The sequence below is a fragment of the Lagopus leucura genome, unplaced genomic scaffold (assembly GCF_019238085.1).
Source record: "Lagopus leucura isolate 7727_CA_CO unplaced genomic scaffold, USGS_WTPT01 Super-Scaffold_100002, whole genome shotgun sequence".
Lineage (NCBI taxonomy): Eukaryota > Metazoa > Chordata > Aves > Galliformes > Phasianidae > Lagopus > Lagopus leucura.
The window spans coordinates 53,582,405-53,605,603 of NW_024962263.1; the positions used below are offsets into that span (position 1 = coordinate 53,582,405).

Below are 23,199 nucleotides of genomic sequence, written 5' to 3' on the forward strand. Positions count from 1 at the left end.
AGATTGTTCTGCTGGTTCGTGAACAATAGTGTTCAACTCTCCTGATAAGCATCATACCAATGAAGACAGCTCATTTGTTGTCTGAAATTTTGGGCAAGGAATTTGCTGCAAAATGGTAGTGAGGTGCCCCTGAAGCATGACCCTTGTGGTTAGGGTAGTAGATTCTGCTTAAGAACTCCTGGGTTCCCCCTCCTCAAATGGCTTTGTACATTGATATTTTAGACAGATCATTCCATTTTTTCTTTCCTTTGTTCATCCAGCAGGGAAATGGATGTCATACTGACATGCCTCATGAGCTATTTTGAGAACAATGAAATGACTATAAAGAATACTAAAATATTTTGACAAAAAGTGTTATACCTGCATTATTGAAATGTCCCATTCACAGGAATACTCACATTCTGAGAGATAATACGTTGCTCATTTGGAAGAGCTTACAGGAATACAATGGAGCTATGTGGGGAAGTTTCGTCACCTTTTCAGCACCGATAGGGATTATACTTGGAACAGGAATAATGCATTTTACTATCTGGATGTAGGCACACACAAACATTGCTGACACATCCTATAAGCCTTTGAGAGAAGTAGCTTATGAACTGTTATAATTTCACTGACAATAAGGTGTATTGAGATCATGCGTATACCTATCTATTTTAATGCTAGGTTATTATTAATTCGTGGATCCAGGTACAGTGTGAATACTGTAAATTATTATTATTTTTCCAGACAAAAATAAATCTGACAGCAAATAAGTGTTACTTGACTATTGCATTCAGGTTTTTATCACCTCATCGTGAAAAAGAGAGATACTAAAAAGGAATAGAGGCACAGGGCAGAGGTTATTCTGATGGCAAAATTCAGCAAGTAGGAACATTAGTCAGAAGAGAAGAACATTACTTGAAATGCACTAGATAACTAGAAATGCTTAGGAAAAAAGTAAGAAGCAGTGAATACCCATAGTCGTTTTTTAGTTACTCATACAAGCAATCTTTTTTCTTCAGTAGAACACTTCCTGTTAAAATATGAAGCAGTTAATAAAACTAACACTTCCTTTAAAATTAACAAGAATATTAATTTCCTATGGAGTTGTAGGAGAATCTTTTGATTTTTTTTTTGACCTCAAAGAAGAGGTCGTTTAACAGGATTTTGAGAGAACTGGTTATGATAAAGGTAAGCCAATGAGCTGATTGAAAAGATTGCCTGATGAAAATCAAAAAGGTGTCAGTGTTTAGATCCGGGCTGGAAACCAGAGCAGTGAGTTGCTGGGAGAGCCTGCTGATGAGAGAAATGTGAATGAGGTGATCTATGTCTAGGATTTATGGTGGACTATGACACATTGCTGATCCCAAAATGACCATCAAGAGGTTGCATCTGAAAGCATAAGCCTGAGCACCTTGTCGTAAGACAGCCATGATGACACCAAATGTTTGGCTCACAAAGGGAAGAGATGAGCCTGTATGTCTTGAGCATGTCTGCTGAAAATAAATCTAAGGAGACAGAAAAACTGAAAAAGTAAGAAATATGAGGAATGTTGGGAAAAGGGTCAGTGAAAAGTCTGGTAGGTAAGGTGACAAGAAAGGGAGGTGTCTCAAGCAACATTTGAGAGGTAGGTGATATTGAAAAATTTTAGGGACAGAAAGACATGAAGGAAAAGCTGCATCAACAAAATGGGGTTATATTGTGGGAAAAGGAGGAGACGTTGGGTACCTTAGAAAGCAAAAATTGTCTTGCACTACAGAACTTTGATAGACATTACGTTTTAGATACAGAATAAAGAACCAAATCTAAGCTTGTGTTCACAAGGTGCCCTTATTCTAAACATAATTGTCTCTCTGTCTCCTGCCTGCCAAATCAAGTTAAAATTGAAAATAAATCACAATAATTTAGATAGACTAGTTTATTGCAAAAGTGCTGCATTTAGTCTTATTTAGGCTATTATCACTGTCCATAACATGTTGTTTCAAAATAACCAGCAATAGAAACAGGAGAATATACTAGTAAATAATCAGACCATGAAGTGCTTAGTTTTCAAATTAAGTAGCAATATCTCAAAATTTTGTTTATTTCGGTATTTTTATAGATAGCCTGTAAGCTGAATGCAAACTATGTTTCCATATTACCTTTCAAATCTTGAAAAGTTATGTTTGACTGTCATGGCATTGGTTCTGGCTCTGGTTGGCAGCACGTTTGTGTGCATGTCTCAGAAGGCTTTCTGTGAACCTTGCTTCCTAAGGAATAGCTAGATTTTTAATTGGCTGAGGGTCTCTGAGTTCCAGTTAGTTACAGGGCCCTCTTTGTTCTCTGTTTCCAGCCCGAGCTATACTGTCTCCAGCTTCTCTGTTTCAGTTATACATAGAAGCATTCATTGTTAACAAAAGCAGGTGAATTCCAGAAGAGCAGTGTGCCTATTAATGTAATTCTGTAGATTCTTCAAACAGCAAAAATAATGAAGGCACATTTCCTACTGATTTCTGACTATCCCTGCTGTAGTAATAAACACATGATATCTTCATAATCTTCTTGCACTGTATCTCTTACATCACCCTGTGCTTAACCACTGCCCTCAAATTATCTCCATTTTTCCCTCATTGCTCCCAGACTGCCACACTATGCATTTCATTCTCTGCCTCGTTCCCAGTTCTCCATCATAATTCTGAGTTTGGCTGGGTAAGAGACAGTGTCTGCTGATGTTAGTTCAAAGATATATCCATGTGGATTTGATGCTGCCAGGCATGCATTCGCTTTCTAATTAGTCCTCTTCTCTGGGAGTAAAACTGCCTGAAGACACCAAAATATTCAAAATTCAGGCATAAAAATGAGTAAAGTCTGCTTTCCTCTCCTGAAATGGAAGCATTTCTTTGAACCCCTCCCTAGTTCTTGTTTTTCAAAGTCCTTAACAGAACTTAGTATGAGACATCTATTCCTATGTTAAATTTTGTTAAAATCAGTTTATCATTTTTAAAAATTACCTTAGAGCACACTGATGGCCAAATGTCTAAAGAAAGTAGTCTGGAAATGGCAGAAGAAAAAGCGCAAAGAGATAAAAATAATTATATGTTTTTAGGCTGGCATCAATACAATTTAACATAATATAAATGTTAATTGGATACTCGGGTAAAAAAGATTTGGAGGCTCAGTAGTAGAATTCTGCAAGCAATCATTTTTTGAAGCTTAGGTCTTGTTCCCCAGATCTCTTTCCTTTCACTGACAAAGTTATATGTTAGAATGATGACAGCAACTATAATGAATCATTTATTTATTTATTAGGTTCATGTTCATGAGACTTCAGATCATGAGATCTTGTTTTGAAGCAGCGATGAATGGGGTTCACATTAAGTTAATTAAGAGCTGTATCTACAATGAATATGAAAATTAGGGAAAAGTGAGTGAGGAAATGCTTAGCAGCATTTATCACACATTTGTCCTTGTCCTTGTTGTGTCTGAGAGCATTAGGAACTTTATGAATGATGAAATGTGATATTAACTATCTGGGTTTCCAGTGGCTGGCTAAGTTTGCCCAGTCTTTGCCCACATGATACGTACAGAGATATGAGAGTAGCAAAGGGGGTAGGAGAGATTACAATCACAAGTTGATCTGAATAATTGGGTCAAAATTGTCACATCCAGCTGATAAGTTTTGATACTGAAAAAGTGTACTGCAGAATCAGGAACACAGAGTATACCTACAGAATGGGAGAGTCTCTCTTAAAGAACAGTGGTTCAGAAGATTGCATAGTAATAGCAGAAAGAATAGCTCCATTATGAGATCTCATTTTCAAGTTGTGGCTTTGACCACTGGTCAAAGTGGTCATACCACTATGCAAACCACCAATAAGGCCACTATTAAAAGCCTGTGCTTTGTTCTGTGGCTCAGACCTCCGGGAGAACAGAGCCACTGAAGAAACTTCAAAAAATGGGAACAAAGTGATCCCAGAGGCCGTTAATCTCCCAGTCAGTCATTGGAATATTAAGAGATTGTGGGACTGATCAGCTGCAAATGCTAGAAAAGGGTCAAATTAGTATCTATGGGTACTTCTACAAGAAAAAAAACAGTTTGAGGGTGTGAACCATTCCTCTAAATATACTGCAAATATAAAATGTACATATAATACATAACATTTACCGATGTATATCATGGGGGCATATTCAGATATATCAGAAATAAGTTAAAATATATCTGGAATCCTTTCCTACTGATAACTGATTTATACACATGATATCTAAAGTAATCCAAAACTAGGCATGAGCTAGGACAAGAATTAATCTCCATACTCCTCAGAATACACAGAAAATTCTTCAGATCAGTTTGACTTTGCTTCCTTTTGCATTACCTGCACAGTATGTGAATATATAGATTTTCTTTCGGGAGAAAGGTGAAAAGGTTAATGTTTGGTTTTTTGCTAACAGGAAAGAAAAACAGTCTGTTTAATGAATTACTGTGAAAAAAATATTTGAAGCCTGTCAAAGTGAAAGAAACATAATGAAGAGTGAGAATTGTAATATCTCAGTTTGATCCAGGGAAACTTAAATAATGCTGTGTACCAAATAAAGATAGCAGTTCCAGTTTTCCCTTTGCTAAGAAGGATTGCACAAATGCTAAATTGATTTCCTTCTCAGAGTGAATGATAATTGCCTTTTGTCCCAAAGCACCACAGCAGACATTATCCTTATCACCCCTTCAGAACGGAAAAGCTTAGAGAAGCTTAAAACGGCACCAAAAAAATGTTTTATATATATATATATTATACAAATTGTATTATATAACATACTAACTTCAGACTACTTTTAATGTTCAGGTGGCAGAAATATCAGTTGCTTAATGAGGAAGAAATGTATTCCCCTGTAGAAAGCCAATACAAGCCTATGAACCACTGGAAACCAATCTAAACTTATGGCTTCAGGAGATTTGAGGGGATTAATGGCCCCATGCTGTACTTCTGCATGGAATCGGTGTTTCATTATCAGTGATCTGGTCCCAGGCTATTGACTTGTGATAAGACTTCGTGCAAGGTATTTCAGATATTTTCCACAGCAAGACGTGTCTTGTTTTCTAGTCTTCTCTGTGTTAGATGGAGGCTGCTGCTAGTGCAATATCTGAACAAAAAAAATTCTCCTACATTTGATATATTGATTTATCCCTTCCTTTCCTGAAGTTTTAATAGATTTTTTTTTAGGGCCAGTGTGATACTACTATGTGTATTTTATGATATTCAGCATCTCTTGAAAGAAAAAAAAAATAGACACTTTGAAGAGAAATAAAATTTGTATCAGCCAGATGATACTCATGTCTGTGCTACCACACTGAAGCCAGTACGGTCATAACAGCTTTTGTAGAATCTTTCCTAAAATAAATAAATAAATAAGTAAATAGATAAATAAATTTTTTAAAGGAAAAAAAATAAAGACATTGTGTCATTTCAAAGGTATTGACAGTTTCTAAATGAGAAAGAAATGTATGTCCTGGAAACCTTTGCTCATAAAATTCTGAAGGTCGATGAAATGTCATGCTTAGGTTGTGAGACCTCTACAGAACATCACCAAAATCAATGGCTGAAAACCAAAGGTAGATAAAGAAAGGCTGGAGAAAAATTGCATTTTTAAAGGGAAGGTAAGTGTCTCTTAGAATAATGTTTTTCTCTCTTATTTGAAACTTCTGATTTACCGCATAACTGTTTGAAGCAAGCCTCTGCGGTTTGTGTTGTACACTATGCAACATTACTGAAGTGTCAAATTTTGTGCTCATTTCATTCATGAAAATCAGAAGACAATGTGACTACATTAAATCAATAGAAAAAAAAAAAAGTCAACATGTACTAGTGACCGAGTCACCATTCCTGGATGTGTTTAAAAGCTGTTCGGATGTGGTGCTCAGGGACACAATTTAGCAGAGGGCTGTTAGAGTTAGGGTAGTATGGTTAGGTTGTGGTTGGACTCTGTATAATCAATGGATACCAAGATGTTACAATCACAAAATAAACAAGAGAGAATAAATGGAAGGCTTACCCTTATGCTGGGCACACCACAAAACACCAGAAGGAGGGATCTCCAGATGAGAACCTTCCCCACTGGTAGCCAGCTCTTAAATAGGTCTAGGAGGGGTGCATCCTAGCTCCACCCCTTCCAGCAGCACAGGAGAATTGCCTTCACCTGTGCTCCTCTGGCTGACTCATGGCTCACCTCAGGTGATCAATCAGAGGTTCAGGCCGTGACTCAGCAGTTCCCATACAGACTCAATGATTTTTTAATGTCTTTTCCTGACTGATTCCATGATTCTTCTACATTCTATTCCAAAATTTGTACTTTTACTGTAGTAAATTTCCAATCCTCGTGGTTACTGGGTACATTCTGATACCGGGTCATCTAAATAAATCTGAGGAAATCATGTGGTAGCTTTGATAGTTTTGGACATCCATTCTGTGAGCACCAATGTGCAGGGCACACTTCAGAGGAAGAATTATTGACAGAAGATTGAGATGTGTTTATGTGTATTTCTGTGCAAGGAAAAGGGGGTCAGGTACTGTCTGGTCCTTCCAGTGTTGTTTTGTGCATGCAAAAATATATTGCAGTGAGTTGATTGGATGTGGTACATTGACCCAGGACTGCATCTAGATGCCTACACAGCTGCTTGCTTTCTCCCTCTCCTCAGCAGGGTGAGGGAAGAAAATTAGGCTGCGGTTACTTCAGAAAAGCCTCCTGCAGAATGTGTCCTCCATGGGCTGATACTCCTTCAAAAAGTACTCACCCACTACAGTGTGGAATACTCCAGAGACCGCAGTGTAGAGATCTGCTCTAGCATGGTCCTTCATGGGCTACAGGTCAACCTCTGCTCTGGTACCTTGGAGCACCTCTTCCTTCTTTCCTGACCTTGATTTTCAGACTGCTTGTTCTACCCTTTTTTCTTCCCCCTCATCTGCCTATCTGACACTGCTAGACCTGGCTGTGTCTGGGATAGGGCCACCTCTTATACCTTCAAGTAGAGTTGGACTAGACGACCTCTATGGTTCTACAATTTTCTCAGAGGCCACCTCTGCAACCTCCTCCCCCTCCTTGCTCCCATCTCCCAGTGCACTGGGAAACAGTTTTATGAAGAACTGATTAGGAAACCAATACTGTTTCTGTTATCACCTGATTTTTAATTTAACTCATTTCATTTCAGTGTTCGTGCTCTATTGTAGATAAGTAGAATGTTCTTTAAAAGATATTTTCTTTAGGAATATGAAAATATCTACACATTTTGTTATGTTTTAAGAGATTTTTTCTGTGTAGACTACATCTTTTCCTCTTTCCCCTACTATATACCAGGGAGAAGTGTTACTGTTTCTGCCATTTACTTTCTTGAAGATGTCCAGATATGCAGTGTACTGGACCAGGCAGCGCAGACAGGGGCCTTCTCCCATAGATGGTGCCTTGTCTTTACATAGCAATATGTTACCATGTTATGGTTTACCTTCAAGAGGTGATGACAAGGGTTCTGTTCTCCTTGGAGTTGCTGCACTCTTCAGACAATGCCTTGACTTCTATCAGCTACTTGTAGCAGAGTAAAGATGTCAAATGCGCTTTTTGCCTAAGAAATGTACTAATCATGGAAATGAGCCTAGACTCAGTGGATATGTTTATGCTGCACACACTTCACTGGAATATAAAGATACCAAATTACCTAACAGGCAAGAATGAGTCTAGCTGTGAGAGTACAGAAGTCTAAGTTTAGCTTCCCAATGCACCACATTATTTCAAGCTGTCTTTCTGAGCCTGACAGTGTGCAGACTGCATGACATATGTGAGCATCCACTGCCTGCAAAGGGCTGGACTTGACTAGTGGCTAATAAGGACTCCTATATTTTAACTTATAAGAAGGCTTTAGTAGAATAAAAAATAACAAAAATCACTCAGTTAACTCAGCTAGTAGCAGGCCTTTGCTAGCATACTCTGGCATGGTGTCAATTATTTTTACAGACTGATGAGATGGTAGCAGAGTTTTGGGTGTTGTGCCCCAAACCCTTTCATCTTTAGCTGCCAACAAAGAAAGAGAAACTTGCATTACTAACTGTGGTCTCTCAAAAGGCAGGAGAGATCCAGCTTGAATGGTCCTTCTCATCTCTGCACGCTAAGTTGACTGTTTTTTAATCATTCATTCATCAATAGATTTTATTCATAGTTTCTAAGATAGCTTCTGAAATACTAATAGCAACATTTGTATAAAAGACATGGTTCAGTATTGAGGAAATAACAAAGAGAAGCTGTTGTTTCTATTGACTTGAAATTACGACTCATTCAGTTTTTTCTTCGGGCCTGTTTAAAGCTATGGTCAGGATGGCTGCTTAGCAGAAGTGTCTTAACAGTTTATCTAGCAGTTAGATTTGCTAAGATGGACTTGAGTACAACCAGAGCCAAATCATTGAGCAGGTGTCTGGTACAAACCCTGAGTCTGCTACTGGTGTGCACAGTAAGCCAACCTTTTGTCCTCTACACTGAATCCAAACCACCAATGGAAAAAAATTAGAACTCTGTTAAATGAGTAAGACTGATTGTAACTGATCTAGGCTTTCTAGGCTTTCAGGACAAAGATGACTTTCCGTGGACAGCCAAATTAAAGGAAGAGCTGGAAATTGCCTCATCTGAGCATAGCATAGCAGCTGAAATAAATCATGGGAGAAGTTATTCTTATATATGCTTGCATGTTCTCTCTAAACTTTATGGAGCTCTCTAAGAGAGGTAATATCAGGCATAAATCCCATTTACATTTCAATGAGGAAGTGTCCCTGTCATCTTCCACGCTGCGTTATCCCACCCAGTATGCAGCAGGAGAAATTAAACCATATGCTGTAAGTTGATAAAACCATCCATGTTACTCATCTCCAGTTGTGAATGTAACCTGTGAAAAATATTGGAAATACGAACTCCTGGGGACTCATCCTCAGAAAATTTCATTCCCCATGTTTGTGGGTGGTAAACAGTCTGAAACAGATCTACAGGAATGGGTATTTCAGTAAGGTGCCTTTTTTATCTGGGAACAATCAGATCTACTGGCAAGCAAGAAAGAAGAAGAAATCCCTTTCTGACCTCAACAAATTTGTTTCAATTGCTCAAAGGTGTTTGACTATATGTGAGGACAGTTAATATAAGACTAACTTGCTGCTGTGGGAAAGTAATAGGATTATCCTGCCAACACACTTATGGAGAATCTGTAACAACAAGAACACAGACAGATACAGTCCTGCATAAGATCACTATCCTGCATATTTCACAGAGCAGCCTGGTGTTAATATACCAAGTCATTTTATGAAGCTGGAGGGGAGCAGCAGTGATATACTGTTTCCTACAGGATTTTGGCCTGAAAGGGGGTTGAGTGTTAAGAGATTCTTGGCTGCAGTGAAGCACCTGGAAGCTCGGATGCATTTATTGTCACTTCTTCAACCAAGTAAGAAGCTCATAAAAATTGGTTTTCTTAAAATGTTTCCTAGTTCCAGGTACTAGGCAAAGTTATCGCTCCCACATGTCCTGCTCTGCTTCTTATTCCCGCTTTTAGCATGAATTTACCCCTGGAAACAGTGAGATGAGTGCAAGTTTAAAAGGGAGGATGTAGCAGAGAGAGAACAGCCTTGGCAGGAGCTGTGTTTCTGAAATCATGTCTGCCAAAGAGCATTTTCTCTTATAAATTCATTAATTTGTAGGGGTTTCAGCTGACCTGAGGTATCCTGAACTTATTGTATAGCAGTTTCATGAACCAATGTGATTAGAACAGAAAAGTAGTTTGTGGATCTGAGTATGCTTTCATGTACATTCAAATATGTATGAATCAGGGAGAAGATAAAATTGGCGTGAGAATGAGACAAAGATTTTTTCAGTTATATTCAATTCTAAAGATTATATTGCGAGAGCAGAAGAAAAGTACAAACCAGTAGAACAAATATGCTGCTTAGATATTGAATTGCTTTCCTCAAAGTTAAATAAATTATACATGTTTGGAAGAACCATAATGGAAAGACAGAGGTGCCAGCAGGATACGATTAAGTGGTGACTGTCAAGCAGAAGTGTGATATGGAAAGCCCCTATCTGTTGTGCGTGATTCCATTTGGATTACTCATGAGCAAAACAAGTCAAAACAGTCAGATTTCTCACAACTGCTGTTGAGGAGAACTTTGTTAGCACTCCTCTAACTATTTGAGTTTGCTTCCCTGAAATAATATTACATTTATAAACACGTCCATCTTCACATACATTCTCTTTTCCCTTTGTTTTCTTTCATTTATTTTAGTGGCTTTTTTCATCTTTTTCTGTAATGAGCTGCAGCATGTTGTAGTTTATTATGTCTTAGATTTACAGTGCCAATACATGTATGCCACATTCTCACATGAAAAGCCTCTCTCATATCTACAGAAATGACTAATTTCCAGGGAAGTAAGTTAATGCTGTTCAGTCAAGGCAATTCTGCTCTGTATTTTAAAGTAGAAAGTCCATTATCTCAGGGACATCTGAAACTCACTTGTAATTACAAAGTTGGTGATCCTTTATACAGATAATGTAATTAAGTAATGCTAAACCCTTAACAAAAAGAAATAATATTGTCTTTTTCACTCAAAACAGATGCTTAGTTGTAACAGAAAGCTGACCCAGTGCAATGTGTTTCTGACTGTTCTCACCATTGAGGCTATTGTCAAGGGGCTCGGCTAAGGTGGCTTGTGGTAGGTAGAAACACTCCATTCCCAATGAGTTGGAGTCTCTAAAGAGATCAAACCACGTACTGCAAAACATACTGAGGATTCACCCATAGAAAGGAATAGGAACATATATTTGTGTTTCCCAAGACTCGTTTAGGAATTTGTGCTTTCCCAGACTTTAGTAGTCTGTAATGGTTCAGTACCTAGTTTTTGGAGTACATACTTCCTGGGAATGGTTAGCTAATTTCTAAGATCAAGACTAAATACAAAACTCTGAAATATATGGCTGTGAAATATGCCAGAAAGTTGCAGTAGTGCCTGAAGTCGGTGCAGAAGCTGAAGCTGGCAGGGAAACCAGTGTTTGTTCTGTTTACTGGGGCTCCACAAAGCTGTCACCTCATTTTGGAATGGCAACTAAGCATTCCTATGTCAAAGTTAAACTACCTCTTTTGCTACAATTTTTTTGTCTTCCCTTAGGACTTTAGGACATTCTGTCTTTTTTTTTTTTTTTTCCTGGTGCCATTTAAAGTTTTGTTTTGGTAATAATAGAAATATATTTTAATTCCCTTTTGAAATATGGATCTATGAGCACGTCCTCAGAAATTCGTATGTTCTAATTAATCAATTACCCATTCCGTTCAATATTAATTCACTTCACTGATAACTATTCCCAGTGATTTATTTATATTGTAGTATTTAGTTAGTAGCAAACTGCCATTTATTGTCACTTACATTATTTTTAGTAATTGTTCACCAATAAAGAGAAATGGATGGTGTCCATGAAGCATTTAGCCTTATCTGAAGTCTGTATCGTTGCCAATAGCGCAAAATTAGAGACACAATGCCTTAACAGGTAGCTCTTCCTTTCCGTGCATTCCCTTGATGCCTTTTTCCTTCCTGTAAGCTGTCATTCCTGATTTTGTTCTGTAAAAGCACAAGAATGTTTCCCTCTTAATGACTATTTAAATAACTGACTTACCTTGCTATTGTACTTGGTTCTTTCTGTCACAGAAAATGACTATGAATTAATTAGCATTAGAGCACTGGAAATTCCTATGAATTTTATCTGGAACATTCTGTGCGCATTAATGAATGATTTTACACCTCCTAATGCAAATCTGATGATATCTCTACAAACCGCTGGGGGAGTGTGTGAGGTCATTAAAGTTAGATTTGCAATGGAAATATATGGGTTTTTCTCTCATGTTATTCTTCCCTGTGCTGATAATGCTATTTTTGAGCATTTGCTCAGACTGGCTCATTTGTATTGAAAGATTCTCTTATCCTTTGTCCTATTTTCCACTTTTTCCTTTTTTATTATTATTTTTTTTTTCATAAGAGAAATGAACTACGCTTTTTTCAGGAGCAGTTAAAACATTCCTGCAGGAACACGAGGAGCTACATTTTGAGCTGTTAAGTGTCATCTCCAGAGATTACGGTCACTGAAAGGCAGCCCGGCGTGAAGAGCAAATATGCATGTCAGAAATGAAAATACCAATTTATAACATGTCTCCTTCCTGTCTTACTGGCTGATCATTTATTCTGTGCATGAAGAAGTAATGTTAGTGTTCTGACATCCAGGCATCTAAGTAAGAGGTGTATAAGAAGAATGATGATGTTTTATTCAAAATTTTCCCCAGAATCCTAAGTCTGCTCTATATTTCTGCTTCTTGTTTATTTTATCTTCCTTTTTTAAAAAGGGCTTTTTAAATTCATGGGTTCGTCAGAGCTCACAATGTAATTTGCTCCTTGCCCGTGATGTAGGAGAAACATTGGCAAAAACAATCCGTTCTGAAAGCAATGAAGCCCTGCATACTACTTAAGAGAAGAATCTTAGTGTGTTAAGCTTAAATAGAATGAGGTGTTATTTCCATAACCTACATCTTTCTGTTTTAACATAAACTTTTTTCTTTTTTTTCCTAAAAAGAAATGGTGACGTGTGCTTTGGCTTAGATTTACCACTGTGTGTTTAGAAAATATACTTAGAATTTGTATTTAAGTAATCTATTCTTGATGGTTTGGTGCTAAAGAAAGCTGTTGTATATTGTTTATGCATTCAGATCTGAAGTTTGTTGAAAAGATTAAACAGCTTTTGACAGCAGACAAAGGAAATGTTTTCTTCCTTTTAGCTTCATTTTCTTCAATAACTTGCTCAAAGTTAAGCAACTGTTTAGACATTGAACAAGCTGAAATTTTATTATCTTCTTGTGGTCTACAACTCTATTCATTACCTGCATGTAAAATTTGCTCAGCTGATCAGTTTTAAGTATGAAATGTTTGATATATTTTTCCTCTGCAGGGTTTCTGCCTTTCTGTTGAATTCCCATTTCCATCCAAACAAAGCAGCTTGATACAAGTCATAAGTAAATAAAAATTAATCATCTAGCAAAGAAAAATTATAATGTATTTCTAGCAGAATGCTCTGTAAGTGTTAAAATATTCAAATAAATATTTTAAACTATATCACTGCTTAAATGGGGAATGTAAGATATCTGTCTGGTAGTGAATGGAAGTAACAGATGAATTTAAAAGTGAGATTCAATTGCAAAGCAAGTTTTTTATGTTTAGCTTCCAAGAGCAGTCAAATTCATTTTAAATAAAATGAATAATACGCACTCAAAATAAGTATGGAAAAGTTTTTGTGAAAATAGTTTTTACTGTTTTTACATTTTCGAGTGAATGAGAATTATTTTCACAAAAATAATCTCATGAGAAATGAGTTTGTATTGCACTCTTTAATGAAAAATATTTGATATGTACTTCAGAAATGCTATCATTTAGGGCCTTCTACATAGGAAATTCTGTGGTATATGGGATATGTATGAGGCTCCATGAAAATGTATTCATAACTGTCAACTGACTTTATCTACACTCAGAATTTTAATTCCATAGAAAATTCCAGCATTTCTAAAATTAAACCTCTAATTGCAATAAAATGAAGTTTTGATATTTTCCAACTATTATTCTGTTAAAATGTGATGGGATTATCAAAATGGGTGCCCTTTTTTTTCCCCCAGCAAGAGTAAGACAGTTAAATTTTGATATGCCAGGAGTTTAATTTCATTTAAAAATGGGGACATATTCTCACATTTTTATTGATTTAGTAAACTGCATGTGAGAATGTAATTTGAAAGCCATTAGTAATTAGTTAGAAAGGCTTGTTTGCTTTACACTGAACTTCTTGAATGACTTATCAAAATCAGAAAAATCATACTCTTTAATACGATAACCAGAGCAGATCCTGCTAAATCACACAGATGGCAGAGACACCTATTCCTGAATTCCTTTAGGCTGCGAATGGCTGAATTGATTTCAAACATAAAGCTGCCAAATGAGTGCCTCAGAATGTAGTTTATTAGCCACTCTTTTTCTTGTGTATCTAACATACAGTGTGCTTGTACTGGCAGCAAAATCTCAGGTATAAGGTCTGTTTCTCCTTACTGACTGAGCTAAAGGTGAAGAAAGAGATCTTACTATCCAAATGGAGGAGTGCATTTAAAGCAGCAAGGATCTCACCGGTTTCAACGAAGCACTGATATCCCAATTATGCCCTAACTTCATCTCCTGTTTTCTCCTAGGTCTTACTGCTGCAGCATCTCTCGTATCTCTAGCTTGGGCTCTGGCTTCCTACCAGAAGGCCCTCCGTGACTCCCGTGACGACAAGAAACCCATCAGTTATATGGCTGTTATAATCCAGTTTTGCTGGCATTTCTTCACCATTGCAGCGAGGGTCATTACTTTTGCTCTCTTTGCCTCGGTTTTCCAGCTGTACTTTGGGATCTTCATCGTGCTCCACTGGTGCATCATGACCTTCTGGATCGTCCACTGCGAGACAGAGTTTTGCATCACCAAATGGGAGGAGATAGTTTTTGACATGGTTGTTGGAATTATCTATATCTTCAGCTGGTTTAACGTCAAAGAAGGAAGGACACGCTGTAGGCTTTTCATTTACTATTTTGTGATCCTTTTGGAAAACACCGCCTTGAGTGCTCTCTGGTATCTCTACAAGGCCCCACCAATCTCCGATGCATTTGCCATACCAGCACTGTGTGTGGTGTTCAGCAGCTTTCTGACAGGCATTGTTTTTATGCTGATGTACTATGCCTTCTTTCATCCCAACGGACCAAGGTTTGGGCAGTCGCCAAGCTGTGCTTGTGAGGACCCTGCAGCTGCCTTTACCCTACCCACGGAAGTGGCAACAAACACCCTTCGGTCCATCTCCAACAACCGGAGTGTGACGAGTGAGCGGGATCAAAAATTCGCAGAGAGGGACGGGTGTGTGCCTGTGTTCCAGGTGAGGCCCACTGCTCCATCCACACCTTCATCCCGCCCACCCCGGATCGAGGAGTCGGTCATTAAGATCGATCTGTTCAGGAACAGGTACCCAGCCTGGGAGAGACACGTGTTGGACAGGAGCCTGAGGAAGGCAATCCTAGCATTTGAATGTTCCCCTGCTCCTCCACGGCTACAGTATAAAGATGATGCCCTCATCCAGGAGCGTTTGGAATACGAAACCACATTATAGACAAAGCAAAAACGCAGCTTGGAGAAGCTCTGCCGTTACAGTCCAAGTTAAGGATTGATGGGAGGGCTGTAGGAATAACAAACTGTGTACTACCATTAGGACAACAAGCTGTAGTGTTCTTAGTCTGGCTACCATCATGATTATCATTTGATCCACTGTGTGCAGTCCATCTGCAGGACACTGGTACAGCAACATCACCTGAAATCCTCAAAAAATAAGCAAAAAGCCTACAACCAACCCACACATACTGATCAGTTCCTGGGAAAACTCACCCATGACTCCTTGCTGCTATGAAACTCGGACTGCATGGTACTCACAAGCAAACCAACAGGGGGGCTCTGACCAGAGCTTTCAACTTTAGCCAGTAGTGCATTTTATTTTAGAAATGAATGATTGATATTTGCATAATCAATGGCAAAAGCAAGCAAAGAAAAATCCTCTCAAAAATAACAAAACTGTAGCACACAATGTTGCCATTATTAAAACTGGTTTCTAGGGGAAAATAGGAGCATAGTAGTGTTTGACACCCCATAAATAGATCATTCAGGTTAGACAGGTTTGCAAAATAGTTCTTAATTAAAAAGAGAAATCATCATGTTAGCAAGGTTATAAATGGAAAATAACTGATTATATAGCTCACAAACATTGACACCACCAGAACTGTTTGTTTTCTGTGGAATTTCAAAGTCTTTTTAATTGCAATTTAAGTCCTTTATGTTGCTTTCAACAGAAATCCTATGCAGCTCACTTCTGGTTTTCAGGAGAAATAAGGAGCTCCAGCACGTAGTGATGTAAATTAAATGATAATCATGATTCAACGTTCAATTTGCAAAAAATATATATATATATATGTATGTAAAAGAACAGGGAAGTATAGTTTTCATATTCTAAAGTTTTTTGGAGGACCCCATTCAGATGTTTCAGAAGGAACTACAAGGAGATGAACACGCTGAAACTTCTCTGTTTCAGAACTGGGAATGCATGATTCAGTGTGAATGTATGCAGGGGTGACAAGAGACTGTGACATGCCATACCCTTCTAGTGCCAAACATTGTGTAACCGCAAGATTGATGTTGCCCAAGGGACAGATCACGAGTGGCATGAACCCTACGAGACCAAGAAGCAGGAAAGACCAATCCAGTTCTCAACGTGTCGAGACAGCTCTGATTTTTCCCACCCAAGGTGAAAGTGATGTCTTTTAAAGACTTTCAGCCACCTCTGAGTAAGTATATTCAGTGAAGTGTGACATAACCAAGCTGTGTGGAAGCTCTCTTCTGCCTGTTCAGGACTTGTTCCAGATATATCTAAAAATTACGCTGTAATACAGAGTGCTTTTGCTACAAGCTTTTGGGTTTGAAATACCTCCCTAAATCTAGTCAACAGTATCCTTCTTTATGTTAAAAGTATCCCCTGATGGTGCTTTCAGATGCATTAAAGGTGCAAGTCAAAATTTGATAGTATTTTTTTTAAAGCTGGTGCAGAGTGAAAAACTCATGAATTATTTCAATATTTTTGTAAAGTAAAAATATGGTATAAAAAGGTTACTTTTTATAAACCTCAAATCTTTTAATACATTTCATTCTCTTTATAGCTTAGATTTTAAGAATTGGTCCATGAATTTTATCAGCTAGATTCTGCAGGTTGATAAAAACCTGGTTTTCACACATTATGGGTTTGTTTTTGCAATGTAATGCGATATGAAAGCCTACATGGGTACTTTTAGAATACACCATAAACTGCGGATCCTGCTTCAAGTATAAGTGGTTTGTAATGAGACCAAGTGATTCTATAAGAAGCAATTTGCTAAAACTATTTCCATCCGTTCTAGGACAGTGAAGCAGAACTGAAGTGTTACTTTTTTAAATGGCATTGTCAGGATGGAGAAGACCTGATGATTGGTATTTTAATCTTCATGTCAGGTATATTCAGTGTAGTCACTGCTGTATATGCTGCTGGGTAAATTTCAGTCTTTCCTGTTATTAATATTTGTAGTATGAAATGGCAGAGGTTACATGCCTTTGTTTGTTTGTATGCATTCGATTAGCCATTTTTAATGTTGACTTTTTTATTAGAGAAATGCTCAGTATCTGTTGATCTTTGCTGGGGCTAGTTCCTCAAAACAAAATATCTATCTGTGGAAGTGCAGGAACCTGCAAGTCAGAAGGAATTTTGCACAGATCAGGAAACACCCATGCTTGAAGGTTTCTTAGGTATTTTCAAATTAAGCAGTGGCCAGCTGCCTCGATAACCGTTTTTAAATAAAAAAGTTCTTTGATAGTCCAAACCCAAAGCTTTGTGCAAAGTGATTGCCCTTCCCTCCATGCAGACATAGATGACTATAAAGAAGATCTCTCACGTTATGTCAAAAAATACACCGCTGTAAGAACTGCTAAAAGAGATCTGGGGACAAAACCTTTTGTCTGGATGAATCCAATAGAGCCTTCGCTCCAGAATCCAACATTTGGTATCAAAAGGAAATTTGCCTTTACAAACAAATGTAAGCTTTGTAATCCAAGATGTGAGGATTTCTTTCTGAAACCGTTCTGTATGTTTGGTGCTTCTTTGGTAACTCAGAAACAGTGTGAGCGGGGCACAGCGGGCAGTGCTCTCCGACCGCATGGGCTCTCCTGGAGAGAAGGACAACATCCCAGGTATCAGCAGTCCTGGCCCTCTTTTGATGGCCTTCTCATGGCACATTGCTATTCCTCAGAGCTGTGAGCCCTTGGGTAAGGGCTGACAGCACTGAAGAAACAGTGCAGATTGCAAAGGGTTATGGACTGAACCAGTGCTTGCATTGCAAGGTTTCTGAAGAAGGCGAGCAGTGGGTATGTTTGATTTTCTCTCTGGTTTTGGAAGGATACAGAGATTTCATTTTTTTCCATTGTTAGTATCTACCAGTTAATGTGCTTACCCTCCCATCATTTTTAGTATTTTTTAGTAGAGCTTGTCAATTCACTTCAAGCAAACTATTGCAGGTTCTGAGTGCACAGTGCCATACATGACATTACATACACACAGAGCAGTATGCGTACTCCACTGCCTTCTGAATTCAGGCTGGGTGTTTCTGGAATAAGAAGTCATTTTATTCTGAGTGAAAATGTGCTCTCCACAGCCCTGCTCTGTTATGTTTGTAATGTCAGTGACATTTGCACTGAGAACAGAACGGCCATTGAAACCTTAACTCTCAGATGACTACATGGACAGTTTTGTTAGTCTGCTTTGCTGTGAACAGTCACCATAAAAGCTGTTAGAATTTTTTTATACAACTTGTCAAAATGAAATATGGTCCACATTTAAATCCCATGATGGCCTTACGGACAGTTAATAATCAATATGCACTATTCTTTTTAATGCAAACTGTTTTAAGGTCTATCAATAAAGTTCAACAAAAACAGCAATAGCAAAAAAAAAATCTTCTGCTTTTGAAATAAGAAAAAAAATCAGGTCTTTTAAATTCTATTGCAGAATAACAGGAAATTAAAATGTTCATAATTACATTCTGATGAAGAAAGTAGTCACATCTCTGTTAGAAGGAAGTGTAATGTAAGCATTGTCCTAATGAACCAAACAAATTTGCCAGCAAATTTCAAGGTAACTTATCTTGGTCCTAAAATTTTGAGAGCTGTGGATTTGTGTGCTACAGAAAAGGTAATTCACTGCTCCAAAGGAAAAGAACGCATACCCATGTTCATTCAAAAAACAGTCAGAAAATGTAAGATAAACTGTTTGTCTTATATTAAAAGAAGTGTTATTTACTCTATAGTAAGATAGTCTTATAATAATATTTGAAAAAATGTGCAATACTTTTTTTTAATGCAGTTTTAATGATGATGAAAATATTTTCCACTTCTCTTTGTGTCAGCTAAAATACGCTTCTTGTGTTAGAACAGTGTTTCTGTGCTTGGGTTATTTGGGCTTGGTGGCATATAAATACTATTTTCATTGGCAAATTCACAAATTTTGTATCAATTAATTTATGTAGCACTGAGATTACGGAAAATATTCCTTCCAAACATAACTGCTAGACTTTAGAGGTCTGATTTTGTAAACTTTTAAGCAGAGGAAGAAAATCTAAAAATTTTTGGAGTTGCAGTTTTTAATACATGGTGAAAATCTAATCAACCCATTTTTTAAATGATACATGGTAATCTCATCAATATACCGTGATCTACCCAAAAGAGCAATTCATGAGTGGTAATAAAAGCATGACTGGTGCTATTTTTGGGAAGGGACTCCCATTCTACCTAAAAGCCAACATTTTCATTTACTTTTGATTGGCCTGCAAGTATTCACAGCTAGCCTGTTGTATAACCCTTCATCCAGCAATTAGAATTATTTCTGAATTGAACATCCAATTCCATAAAAGCCTTAAAAATGGCACCGTTCTCAGTTTTAGTTAACTCTGCCAGTGATCCAGCTCCCAAAGCCACCGTCCTTTCTCTGTTCAGCCCATAACATCACACAGCCCAGAGCAGCTGAGATGCTGCGGTTTGCTCTGCACCTCCTGCACTGCCTGCATAATGCCAAGGAAAAGCCCTCAGCGGAGTACTGGGGTCCTATTGCTGCCTCTCTTGCTCCTGTGCGTGGTGGGAAGTGGAGTGAATCACATTTGTGCATCCAGCTGAAAAGGCTTTTTTTAGGTTGAGTTCATACGAGGGTGCGTAGAGAAAATAATCACAACACGTGTCCCCAGATTTACAAGCTCAACACTAATTACTAGTTCTGCAGCATAACAATGCTGAATGTGGGAAGAATTGTCTAAATAAACAATAAGCCATTTAATTTTGCTAATTGTAGCAATTAGGCTGGCTCTCCTGAAGCCCATGCTCTCAACAGAAAGCCAAATGGAGTAGTGGCACACAGCCATTTATATGGCAGGGATATTACGCTGTGAAGCCCTCCCTTGACTGTTTCTAGAGAAAAGTCCTAGGTCTTTTCATTACAGCATTGAATTCATTCCTCTTCATTCTGATAAAACAGATGAAGTGCAAAATAATTACAGATAGTTTAAATCTGTGAATTAAAAAAAAAAAAAAAAAAGTAGTAGATTACTGCAATTCACTGCTCATGATTTTTTGAAACACATTTCTCCTTTCTTTTCACTTGGCTGCAGATTACCGAGTGATCTGCATCCAAGAAGACTTCTCACATCTGATATGAGTAGATGATTTCATTACAGGAAAGATGGAGATGACCTAATAAAGCCCTGCTTGCACCAGGTTAGAGAAATGTGTCACTGGTTCACGGATCACTTTCAGAGCTCTTTCAGCATGTGAGCAGTCCACTGAGATTGTTTGAAAGGTTGCTTTAGCACAGTGACCTCACTGCAGGTGTTTGGTAGAATTTCTTCACAAAACCCTTGAGTGAATAATTTCACATACTCTGAGCTTAGTGCTACACTGCGTGAATCAAATCATTTCTTTCTTCCTTAGTTAAAACATTGACTAATATATCCATTTTGACTGAGCTGCTATTTTGTGATCATCTTAAGAATACTTAGAAAAATGTCTATAAAAACCCCACTTGTTTCCAGTGATCCCTATACAAGCCAAATGCTGACCAGTACCTTCACTAAAAGGAACCTTTCTTAAACAGCTTGGCTCCAGCACTTACATTCTGTTCTGAACACTTTGCATCTAATTCTTATGCAGAGAATCATATATGCTCATTAGTAAGCCACGTCCCTACTCTGAATCCTGGAGCAGAAAGGGCCGATAAGCCAGATGCAGGGAAAAAGGCCTCTTCAGCACATTTAGGGGGCGATTTGCATGAGTTAGACATGGAAGAGAGAAGCTTGCATATGATTACAGCAGAGCTATATGCAGTATGAATTGATAGACATTTCCAATTAATTGTGAGGTGGCCAACTAATATTAAGATCAAATCTAAAACTCTACATGCAAAGCACTGTTAAAAAAAAAGCAACAAAACACTTTAAAGCCAACTCAAAACTCTCATTTTCAGGAATAGCTGGGAGAAACTTAGAAATTGAATGGATTTTCCAGTGTAACAAGAAGCTACATTCATAGAAACATAGATATGACTGCTATGGATATAAACATTTTCTCTGTCTGTGGATTGCACTCTCATATTTCATGTATCTTTAGAAGCAGTTGCTTCTAGATCTTACTTCTATGAATGCTGTAGCCCTAGACATGCCAGCAGCTTTTCTACAAGTGGAATCAGTACTTGCATAGGCAAGGCCACATACTGTTCACCCCTAAGCAATTTCCCAACTGTAGAGAAGCTGCTTGTTGAACATCCAGAAGAGCCTTTGCAGAGGTAGCCAAGGCAAGATGCAATCAGAGTTGTGTGCCACAAACCCACTGGGGCAGGGGCTGCATATGGTGCACCAATCCCTGCTCATCCTAGGTGCCAAAGAGTCCGCCCAGAGTAGAACCACATGGAGTACATGGAGGGGTCAACGAGGTAACCGAGGACCTCAGGCTAATGTTGTGATCTTCCAAGCTGCACAAGCCGGGAACTCCTGCATATTTTTTATGTGAAAGGTTCAGGCCTTTTGTTTCTGGCCTTGGTCAGGAGCACCTCAGTCTTCATAGTGCATAGCAGTGCAACTCCTGTCTACGCCTGCCAAGATCCCCCCAAGCTGGTATTCCTCTGTGAATCCTACCTGAAGGGCAGGGTCCTCTGGGTGCTATCAAACAGAGCTTTGCACAGAAATACCCATGACTGATTCTTCTGCATGAGACTTCTGGTAAGCAGAGACTGCAGGGAGAGCCAGGCTCAGTTCTCTCTTCAGCTAACAGTGATCCATATCCCCATATCATATCTACTACCTCTCAGGGGAAGGCTATAGGGCTGCACACTACTGAAGAGGAGGGCATGCTTGCTCTCTCTTGTTCTGAGGTTTTTGTCCCTCGTTGTGAAAGACTACAAGGTTATGCTGTGCAGTGTAGACATATTTTTGATTCACTGCGTCCCCTTAGTGAGGAGGACTCTAAGGTTGCCACACATATCCAGCGCTATTGCACGTGTCCAACCAGAGTAATGTCTACAGTAAAAATCTGGGGCAGATACAAAACAAACCAGACCAAAAGCTGTATGAACATGTTTAGCACTGTGACAAGCCTGAATCTCTGCACACTGCCTTCAGCCTGGTCTGTTAGTGCAGTGTGCTACCCTGGCCACATCCTCTTGGTTTGCTGTGAGAGCTCAGTCAGCGAGCTCAGGTGCATCAGAGCTGTGCCACACAGCCTCAGCCACAGCTTTGTGAGCCCACAGTGCACTCCTTGTGTATACGCTTAGTCCTGAGATTCTATTAGGATTTAATCTTATAGTTCATTTAAATGCTATAACTAAAGAAAAGCATCAGGAATGTCATCATCGTTAAGAGTAATCAAGTGATAACTGCAAAAGAAAAACCACATTATTGAAAAACACACTCTAGTCATTATTGGAGACAGCTTTGAGATGCATTGTGTCAGTAACTTAATGGAAAGTTGTGGAGGAAAAATATTTAGTGCTACATTTAATTAATCATGGTTAGTTGAGGAAAAAAATCATATAGGCAGACAGGAAAGTGATTAGTTTGCCCTTTGTCTCATTTAGTGTTGGCTGTATTTGTTTCACTGAATGAGTGTTATTAGTGTCAGTAGCTTATATTGGAAATAACCTCTAATACTGCGACTGGTTTACTTGACATTTGACTGAAAAGCACAAAAGAAATGCTTGTTGGCCAGCACATGTGCAGTTGTCTGAAACATGCTGTCAGAAATAAGGTTTTGATAATACATGGATTATGTCCTGATGATAAATTTCAAATGCATGTATCTGTAGATGAAACTACCTCTGCCAATTTAAAAGTACCGTGAATATACAGGAGCTATTTCTGAAATTCTAATTACTATTGCTTTTCTGAGTATGCATTCTGCTTTATTATCTGTGTATCCCAGATTGTTTCTTAGTCAATGCTTGATACGAGCTAATTTTAAATTTTGTAAAGCTGAGGAAAAGATTACGAGCCGGTTAACTGAAAGCTTTTGTTTTCATTTGTGT

The 23,199-nt window shown here is 38.3% G+C and overlaps 1 protein-coding gene across 1 annotated transcript in view; it reads left to right on the forward strand.

Annotated features, from left to right (window-relative positions):
- XKR4 (XK related 4) overlaps positions 1-15,183 on the forward strand; it is a 214,205-nt gene extending 199,022 nt beyond the window's left edge. Inside the window, exon 3 of the mRNA XM_042869786.1 lies at positions 14,237-15,183. Within this exon, the coding sequence (XP_042725720.1) occupies positions 14,237-15,183 (947 nt within the window). The remainder of the gene's footprint in view (positions 1-14,236) is intronic.
- The last annotated feature ends 8,016 nt before the right edge of the window (positions 15,184-23,199 follow it).